At 36.2% G+C, this 10,236-nt stretch overlaps 1 protein-coding gene across 6 annotated transcripts; it reads right to left on the reverse strand.

Annotated features, from left to right (window-relative positions):
• Window positions 1-221: 221 nt before the first annotated feature.
• LOC120088502 (uncharacterized) lies at window positions 222-10,028 on the reverse strand. 6 transcript variants are annotated; one of them, XM_090305931.1, is made up of 15 exons: window positions 9,869-10,017; window positions 8,798-8,896; window positions 7,838-7,965; window positions 7,163-7,316; window positions 6,949-7,058; window positions 6,525-6,608; window positions 6,370-6,418; window positions 6,164-6,255; window positions 4,938-5,067; window positions 4,418-4,494; window positions 2,642-4,317; window positions 2,063-2,173; window positions 1,227-1,975; window positions 629-999; window positions 222-557 (listed from the first exon to the last, which is right to left on the reverse strand). In XM_090305931.1, the coding sequence occupies exons 2-13, from the start codon at window positions 8,888-8,890 to the stop codon at window positions 1,410-1,412; spliced, it is 3,270 nt and encodes a 1,089-aa protein (XP_090162057.1). In that variant the 5' UTR covers window positions 8,891-8,896; window positions 9,869-10,017; the 3' UTR covers window positions 222-557; window positions 629-999; window positions 1,227-1,409. The 6 variants fall into 6 exon arrangements, with proteins under 6 accessions (XP_090162057.1, XP_090162054.1, XP_090162059.1 ...); XM_090305928.1 differs by having other exon boundaries at window positions 4,938-5,073; XM_090305933.1 differs by having other exon boundaries at window positions 222-999; window positions 4,938-5,073; window positions 9,869-10,028.
• Window positions 10,029-10,236: the final 208 nt, after the last annotated feature.

Below are 10,236 nucleotides of genomic sequence, written 5' to 3' on the forward strand. Positions count from 1 at the left end.
GTTTTCTTGATGGCTTCAAATGAATGATTGAAATCAATTGCCTACGTAGAAATTTCTAAAATTATGCTTGATATTTGAAATCTCCATTGTTTTAAAAAGACAAGTGGTCTCAAAAAATGCGGTAACAAACGTGGTGAAATTGCATCATTTTAATGCCTAGCTCAATGCCATCACCTGATCCAACCTGGTGTAAAAGAACACTTCTACCAACCAACGCGAAAAGGACCAAATTTCTTTTCATTAAACGACCCATGCAACTCAACATCCCACTGAATCAAAATTCCAACTCTAGTAGGAAAATTGTTCAGTTTCTCCAGAAATAAAAAAGAAATCAATCCTACAACAATACAAATTCATAGGTCACAGTATCGTCCAGAATACGGCGAAACCAGTATATTCATTTGCGATCCCACTTTCAACAGTGGGTACGAATTACTTGGGGGAGGGGGATACCCAATTTGATGGGTAACTAAAGAGGCAAGATTTGATATGTGTGCTTCCCCAGTGAAGTCACCATCAAGTTTATTCTGCCACGCGACATGGCAAGAATTACGTAACTGCAAACGATCCAAATCTCAACCTCCTTGTAATTGTAATAATAATAACTCAAGGAAGAATGGGTTATTACCTTGTGAGGTCAGGAACTCCATCAATCTATCCGATCTCAAACGGCAGGAAGCTCTGGATCTTTGAACTATATATCTATAATTCTAAGGAACTAAGTAAAACAGTTGTAAAAAAATATCAAAGTATAGTCAAATTGATGATTCGCATATAGCCTTTGTGAAGTCAGGAACTCAGAATCTCAACTTTAAGGTTTTGAGAGCCAAAAAGGTAGGTAGATTCTTTCTCTCTTCGCTGTTAGCAAGGAACAAAATATTCAACAGCTGGAGGGGAGGGTCGCCCCTACCAGATTGACAGACATTTACAACTTCCTGTCAAATAATCGTTGCCAATATACAACTTTCTGCGAAACAATCACGTGAGCTTATATCACACCTACAAGACACAAATGCGACAAGTAGAACAACAATAGTCAGTGAGCAGCAAGCCAATCACAAGAAATAGAAGAATGATTTCAAGGTTAGCTCCAATCAATACACTTTATCAACAAAAAGTGGAAAATGATAAAAGAAATTATTAGATCTAAATATCCATTAAACAATTAAGAAAATATGTTAAGAGGGGTAACTATCAAATGGAAAATATAATGACAATATCCTTACCTGATGGTAACATGATCCGATTCCATCAGGGCACAAATCTTCATCAGGCTGCCATCAAGGCCGGTTTTATGAATCTCTCACGACATCATGGCTACACGTCCACAGACCTCACAAGGTAAATCCTAGTCTTTTGCTCAAACGCTGCCACCAATCTAGGTGCTCACATCATTTCATTCACAAATATCACATCCCAAAGGTCCTGTTATATAGATCACTAGAGGTGGGCATGCGAAACTTGGAGTCTTCATACCCAGAATAATATTTGTTATATCCAAGCCTGTCATTTCTCAATATATCTGCCACACCAATATTGGTTCCGCCTTGAACCTCATTCCAACCATCCCAGTGGCCATGTGACATAAGCCCATTTCTAGAATGTTGGAGAGACAGTTGTGCAAAATTAGAAAGATTGTTAACCTGTGATTGGTCCACAAGCCTTGAAGAAATGCCATAGGAATCCCCAAGATGAGAGAACCCATCACCGACATCAGAGTATCTCTGCTGGGGGTTCAGAGATCTTTGCATCAGTAACTGAAGACTTGCTTCATTATCAAAGGTACCTAATGAAGGAGAAAACGGTGTCCTAATGTCTAGACCAGTATTGTTAAGACCTATCTGACGCCTCCCTTTACCGACTGCCAAAATAGCAGGATCCATAAACTCAATATCACCAGTGCTAATATTATTTCCAGTTTGATTTGGCTGATATGAATTTCTCAATAAGGAAGAAGCTTCTAGCAGATGATTTCCTGAATAAAGAGCCAAGAGTTTAACATGGAGAACAAAGGTACAAAATTTCTTAAGATAAACTTTACTAAGCATAGGAAAACACAAACCAGAGAGGGAATCAGAAACTTGATCTACTCTGTCATGGGAAGAGAATCCGGGAGGTGGCACCCGACTTGGAACAGAAAAGCCAGGTGGAGCCGAGATTTGAGCTCTCGAAACTGCAGTAAAAGAGTCTGTAAGAAGGTTTCTTAATCAAAACACGTAAAACAACTTATTCCAAAAGAGAACTTCAGAGTGCACGTCCAGAATAAGTTTGGGAACACTACTTCAACTCCCATAATATAAATGAATTAATCAAAAGAAGCAAGATAGACTCTAGTTTACTTTAGAACCATCTGTTCAAAGAAAAAAATTAAAAACTGAAGATATTGAGATCTGGTGTTCTGAATCCTATGAAAGGGCACTAAGAGACTATTTCCACCAACACTACCCGTAACATGCAAGAAAAATACATGGAGAAGATTTCCAAAGTTGATGGGAAATAAAACCGTTCGAAAACAATCTAACAAATAGACCACGATTAAATATGAAAATCTCAAACACAGAGATGTAAGAATATCTCAAAATTTATAAAATAAAATAAAATATATATATATATGTATATGTATATGTATATTAGCACTCACCGGAGAGCTTATTTGAAGAATTAAGGGATTGATTGCTTGAATGATTTACTGATCCATCATAATTATTTGAATAGAAGCCACCACTATTGTGAAACTTGTCCAAATGCACATTTCCATTTTCCGAGAAATCACGCCTCAAAGACTGATTTCTCTGCATTTGTCCAATTATATCAAGAGAAGGTTGTATCCTAAAATCTTGACCTTTAGAATCTTCCTGCCTTGCAAAGGAGAACCTGGACTGATTGTTGCTTTGCACCTTCCTGGAACTTGGTGGTTGTTTGTCAGTTTCACCCAAAAGCTTTGCCAAACTCTGGGATGTTATTGTGTTGTCCCACATATTGAAGTCCATTGACAATATATTTGAGATTATGCTATTTTCACCATTATCTACAAAACCATTGCTATTGGCATTCAGTGAGTCACCAGATAACCTGCCCACATGCCTTCCTCTTCCTTCATTATGAAGTAAAAATGAATTTCCATGGGGTATATCAGTAGCAGCAGAAGAGCTAATCACATTCTCCATGTTGCTATTGATAGCAGTTGAAATGTTAGATGCATGGAAATGTGAACTATCATTGAATTGTTTATCAACAAAAAGTGAATCTGCATTTAAATTAGCAGGATCATTGGCCACTATATGTCTTAAAGTATGCAAAGACTGCCCAGAAGTATTGACTCCATTCTCAAGCTGACTGCTAAATGCAGGCGGGATGCTAGATGAGTTTAGAGATGAATTATCATTGAATTGTTTATCAACAAACGACAAATCAGTAGCCAAACTGGTCGCCGCCCCATTGACAGCATCTGGCCACAATGGATGAGAGGTAGAGCCATTCAGGGCATGAAACGTAGATGCCCAGCCAGGCAGCCGAGTTGAAGGGCTCATAATCTCTGGATCCTTGAGCCTCTGACTATTAAAAGATATCACATCCTCTTCCAACTCAGTAGCATTTATTACCTCTCTCTGGAAGTCCGATCTCCAATCATGCTCTTCTCTTGAAAAAGACATGCAATTAACCACATCATCGCCTTTCCAAACATCTGTAGAAGCTAAAGGGGCAACTATAGACTGCCCGGAAAATTGCTCTTGTAAGTTGTGATCCCTGGAAGCTTTAATCAAATCATGATCAGAGACTAAAGTATTTGGCCTTAGATCAGATTGATCATCTATATCATCTCTATCAATGCTAACTGTTGACATATCAGAGCTCAGATTTTGTATTAGCCCGTCAGAAGAAATAGCTCCTGCTTCAGGACAACTGCAAGAATCCTCAATATGGAGAGTAGAAGTAGAAATGTTCGGTGACATAGCCATTGTTTTCTGATTGTCCTTTGTGGTTGGCATACCAACCACTGAACAACTCAAAGATACCGAAGAAGGCATCTCCTCTGGTGAATCATGTCTGTCTGTTGAAAAAGATTGACAATCCATGCTAACAGGAGGTTTCAAAGATTTTAAGGATTCTTGATGACCTTTGGCATTATTAGAAGTGTAACTCTCATTGAATGCAGGTCTCTTTCCTGCTTCACTATGTACTGTAGGAGCCGAAGAAATACCTGCAACTGCAGGGGGAAATGATAATATGCTATTAGCAGCATCAGACTTTTTGGGAGGCCCATTTGGACTGGGTAAACTTGTAGCTGGTGCTTGAAAATTTGAGCCTCGAGTTCCCCTGCCATGGAAAATATATAAATAAATAATGTGGTGTTTGATGACCCGCTTAAACAAAGTTGAGAACTTTAAAACATGTGCAAAGATAAACATCCACGTACCATGAGGCAGCTGCAGGGAGAGCAATTGTCTTATCTGAGCTTCCATTTGGCGGAGAACCTCTAATGCTAACAGTATTCTGGTTAACAAAATTAATCAAGCATATAAGCATAGAAACCTTCAACTCTAATGAATAGGATAAAAGTAGACATCACCAGTGAATCACTTTTGATTAATAAAAAGAGAAATGCACGAAAACATAACAGGCATAGAAAAGAGTATTTAAAACATTTCCTCTGAAGAAGAATCAAGATTACATATATTCCTTGCCACAATAGTATGCCATAGATTGACACCCCAAGAATATTCCCTAGATTGAAGAGTTCTAACAAGTTCAACTATTAGCTTCCAATGCACTTTAAGAGGTGTCAATCATAGTTAACACAACATAAATCATCAAACAGATATTTAGAGGTTTACATAAACTGATATCTAACTGACAAAACAAGTTATTTCTGCATATAATATATGAAAGAAACACCAAGTGTTTTCTTTTAGCTATAGGAGTTTAGGAAGTCTTACACTTGAAGTGTTCTTAACAATGGGTTTTCCATTTGCAGAACTGTTATTACAGAAATCATCCATTGGTGGTGGCAACACATTCCCTGAACGCCGTTGAAGATTGTTTGAGGCACCGGTAATTTGTTGCACTCTACTCCTTTAATACAACTATGTAAGTTAATTAATCATCCAACCAAAAACATGAAGTCTCCAAGCAGGCAAATAGCAAGAAAGTCATCCAAAACAGTGATAACAGTATCAACAAAAACAATCATGGTAATACTTACTTATCTAATCATGCAATGGTTTTTATCCTTGTTTTAGGTGTGGTTTATTAGAATCAAATGCTCTTTAGATTTTGGATTGGAAAGATTGATTACTAGTCCAATTAGCATGTCCATGAAGTGACACTGAATCATATATTATCCCGATTGTTCACAACTTGCAAGAAGCTGTGGGTTAAAATGCTTTTGGGGTATGATGTTTGTTGGACTTCCTCCAAGGATGACATCTCCTTTACAATAATAGAAGTTGATAGATGCTGGAAAAGTAAGAAGATGAATGAGGAACTGATACAATAATGAAGTACGTTGGGTTATTTGGTGATGTAGAACGTTTATTACTCCACTTAGTAAATGCATAGAAGCATAAAACAAGTTGCCAGGTCATAGAACTACAGAAATGAAGCTTTTCAACTCATCAATTATCATTGTTAGTTAAATTACCATTGCAACTACAAGCTCATTGCTCTAGTCATGCGAGACAATCATGGGAAATAATTATAGGTGAATATAGGGATATCTATTGCATTGATAGTCCAAACTAGGTTGTGGAAAGGCAGAGGCAGATATAGGTGTATGTATTGCATCCATTGCCTATTATCTTTGGGCTTGATTGATGACTTCATTTGTCTCCAAAATCGAGGTAGAAATCTTATAATCTACCATTGAATTAGTGTCCTATGCATGTAGAAAGAAGTACAAACCTATGAAATAAATTTAGGGCAAACCATTGTTATGTTATTCCACACAACAATGTAGTCAAATATCATTTCTCTTTCAACGGCCTCCAGGATAGCTCATAGGGGCAAACATCAATTAGCTCTTTGAATAAAACGATAAATAAATAATCAAGCAATGAATCTCAATCTCAAAAAAAAAAAAAAAACACTAAAACTAAACAAAAGAACTGAGAAATCCAGCACCAAAAGCACAACAGCAATTTTAAATACAAAATGATTGCCACACCTTGTGTATGCTGAAATGATTTCATCTTTTGTGAAACTATCTTCCTGAGAACCAACCTCATGTAAATACAAACAATCGGGGTTGGTGCAAGGCTGAAACATTAGTTGATAACATTATGATCCAAAGCAGATGTAAAAGTTATGAAATTGTCAGTCGGTAAAACTACAAAAGTCAAAAACAAGGGAAACAAATTATAAAATGCATACCACATTCCTTAACCAAGCATGACAATATTTTGTCGTTCCAAAGCATGCCCTAATATTGAGACACCCAGTGAAAGCAAATTACAAAATTTTCGCCAATCCATTACTTAGAATATTCAAAATGTATTCTAGAATTTACAACTCATATATGCACTAACCTTAATGGTTTGCCCTCCAAGACAAACTGATGTACATTTTGGATGCATCGAACAGCTTCCTCCTCTTTTGAGTATGTAATATATCTAACCCAAATAAGTTACAAGCAAATAAATTTTTTTCCATTTAAATGAAGACATAACACATAAATAAATATTTCTGAATGCATACGTGATATAAATATTTTTTAATACATGCGTGATACACCTATCTAAGTAGAGTGCAGAATAAGGATTATGTCGATGCCCCAATTCAAACTAAACTATCCAGCCTTCGTTTAGATACCATATGAAGAAGATGTCCCAAAGAGGGAACTTATCATGTAATGAAATATAGGAAAGTTAAATAACCTATGAAAATAATAAGACGGTGTTTTAAGGGGGAAAAAATAGGTTGAGACATTGCCATAGGAACATTTGAACTTACACACTACACGTATTATTTGGAAATTGTTGAATGACTCCAGTTGCTGTACGGGACATAGACACTTTTAGAACTTTCCCATACTGACCAAAATATTCTCTACGCTGAAGAAGCTGCACAAGGAATGATAAGAGGGCACCATTACTCCCATCAGAACCAAAAGTAAACAGATCTATTTAAGAACCAACAGTTTGGGGAACAGAGAAGCAGAATATACATCTTCATCTGCCAGATTAAGAGGCAGCCCAACAATATATACAAGATTCCGTTGAATCACGCGTACACTGCTAAGCTGCTTTCGTCCTTCAGATGATTTGGCCTTTGCTTTTTGTGACTTCACCTTTTTTTCCACGCTGATTTCAGCAACCAATCTGCAAGGAATAATTATCAATGAAAAATCTATCTAATCATTGCAAACTAAATTGGCAACGACAAAGTAATGGAAAATATTTGCATTTAGTCCAGACACATATCAGACAACCACATCACTTATTGATGGGACTTAACATTCTAACACTCGGCTTTGAAAGAGAAACAAAAGAAGTTACAAACAAATACAAAATATTAAGAAAAAACATAAAACTAAGCCCGAAAAATCTTATATCAGACCTTACAGGGGAAAAAAATCGATTGTGTTAATAACAAGATAACAATTACAAGACTATCAAACACTTGCCAAACACTTCTGAATTCTGATTTGTTACATTATTACTGATAGGAAACTTCATCGATAATCAGGGACCATAAAGAAGAGGGTAAAAATAGATAAGAAATCTCCCAAAGGATAGGACTTTGTAAGAAGCCTCAAGTTAATGAAATAGGATAGATATTGTAAGAAGCCCAAAGTTAATAGAAGTAGATAGATAGAAAAACAAACTAAAGAAAATATGACCTTCCACAGCTCGATGCCGTGCCTACAATTTTTTCCTTGTCATATATAGCACGGCATGCAGGACATCGACCCTCAGTGCCATCCTTCTCAGCCATCTCCATAATATGATGCCAGCACCAAACACAAATCTGCCAGTGGTGTGGCCACAATTTAATATTCAATTCTACTCTTAAATTAAAATGATCGCACTATATCTATAATTAACTACTGAAAGCTCCAGTAACATAATTAGAACTTGTGGAAATTAATATTTTATTTTATTTCTTGGATTGGTTTGAAAAAGATGTTGGATTTAATAATATATTCTTTTTATAAGAAACAAATCTCATTGATGTATGAAATTTCAAAAACTAAAATATAACATCAGAGTGTCCTAATTCTCAAAAAATGAAAGATCTAACTCAACATCTAAAGCATGAAACACAAGTATTCAATAAAAAATAAAATAAAAATAAAAAAGATTCATGAAAATTGCAAACGATTCCATGAGGTTGGTTGATAGCAGTTCTATATAAACATGAAAGCCGTTTTAACTTTTAAAACACCAAAAAAAATTGTCAAAAGTCAAATTAAAACTAAAATCAACTCATAAAATCCAGAAGTCCCCAAAAAAATAGGAATACGGTCCCAAACAAATAATTATAGCAGTATTTTCCGAAACCTGTCGACCATCATAGTTTTCTTTTTTTTTCATTTTAATAAGAAAGCTACCACCAACCCATAAAGTGAAAGTTAAGATTACAAAATTTTGCGCCTGACTTTAGACTTCAAACATAAAAGAAAGAAGACAAGAAGGAAATTATAGGTGCTAGTGTCAAATGCTAAAAGCTCTTAAATTAATTGACAACACTTGGCTTCATCATACTTTAAGTCCTGATCAGATCCCAAATCTAGTATATTTCTTCTAGAGCTTAGATCACATCTAGAATTGTTGGTCTATATTAATGATATATATCAGACCTCATATCCACATTTGCATGGCTTCAATTGCTGATCAGTTGGATCCATCTCTTCCGCGCAGAGTGGACAAGTTTTTTCTCCTCCGTCACTCATGGTTGTCTAAGAACGAAAACAAAGGAAATATAATTATAAAAAGCAACGGCGGAAAGGCTACCAGCGAATGGAACAAAAGCCTATCCAGTGCATATAGAAACTAGGGAGAAAGCAGTTGTCTAACAATTCCTGATGTTGAATGGTGCACAATACATAACTTCCAATTACTTTCCAATCTAAAAGTCGGTTATGAAAACGAAACGGTGCTCTTTATTCCTCATTTTATTATTTGTAAGAGTAGGTTCAGTTTACGATAATTAACATTCGACAGGAACAAGAAAATCATAACACAGACATCCAACGACCGCTTCCCTTCTATATCCTCTTCTTCTAAACCATCAGAACAAGTAACAAAAAATAATAAGACGAAACTGATGCCAGGGCTCGCTGATTCATTTGATTAGACATGCAATTATCTTCCAACAAAATACTCACGGCCACACCGCACATCTAATGCCAACACTTTCATCACTAAACGCGATGAATAATTTTAAACAAATAAAATGAACCCCCAAACCCGTCCATTGACCGAAACCAGCACAACATATGGATGAAACCTGATGGCAATCGACTATGCTGCAGCTAGAAGAACATTTTCAACGAAGAGGACATACAAACTATACATACCAGAATTCTAGATCGAAATACTATCAAAAAAATATATATATAAACAAAAAATATCCAGGACTCACCAAGTAATCGCGAAGGGGGGGAAAAAGATGAATCGAAGACCTAATTAAATTCATTAACATGCAACAAATCGAGAATCAAAGCGTATATACATATTGTATGAGAATCAAAGAACAAAAGTCGCCGTAAATTAGATGAAAACGAAATAAATATGCTGTTGCAATTTCAGAATGAAACGACGAATAAATTTAGGGATCTTGAAGATTGAAACCACAAAAGTAGAGATTGAACAAAAGAGAAAGATCGGATTGCAGAATTATGGCTTCAGATTAGTGCTGGCGGTCATACAGTTGAGAGATCGACAATAGGCAGGCAATGAATCTGTGAGGTTGAGATTGTCCGAGAAGCGCACGATAACGAAGACGCGAACAGAGAGAGAAGAACAATAAGAGGACCCTTTAAGGAGAGAGAAGCTCTTGGCTTTGGATGGCTTTTTTGGCCGCTGTCTTCACTCTGCGTCGCTGTCAAATTAATATTATTTATTTTCTAATAATACCCTTCAACGTTGCCCTAATTACAAAATTGGCTCTGCTCCACCCGCACCGCCGCTGTGGTTTACTTTTTCCGGCCATTGAGCAATTGTTTTGTTCATGCAATATTTCTCTCTCTCTTTTTTTTTTTTTTTTTTTTTTTTTTTTTTTTGGCTTTTGTCATAA

The sequence above is a fragment of the Benincasa hispida genome, chromosome 10, assembly GCF_027475165.1.
Source record: "Benincasa hispida cultivar pf3 chromosome 10, pf3_genome.v1.1, whole genome shotgun sequence".
Classification (NCBI taxonomy): domain Eukaryota; kingdom Viridiplantae; phylum Streptophyta; class Magnoliopsida; order Cucurbitales; family Cucurbitaceae; genus Benincasa; species Benincasa hispida.

Coding starts and splice junctions, on each gene's coding strand:
- LOC120088502 (XM_090305933.1), bottom strand. CDS start 8,890: ATGAGTGACGGAGGAGAAAAAACTTGTCCACTCTGCGCGGAAGAGATG. Junction 6,419..6,524: donor TTGGAGGGCAAACCATTAAG/GTTAGTGCATAT, acceptor TCTCAATATTAG/GGCATGCTTTGGAACGACAA. Junction 4,495..4,937: donor TTGTTAAGAACACTTCAAGT/GTAAGACTTCCT, acceptor TTTGTTAACCAG/AATACTGTTAGCATTAGAGG.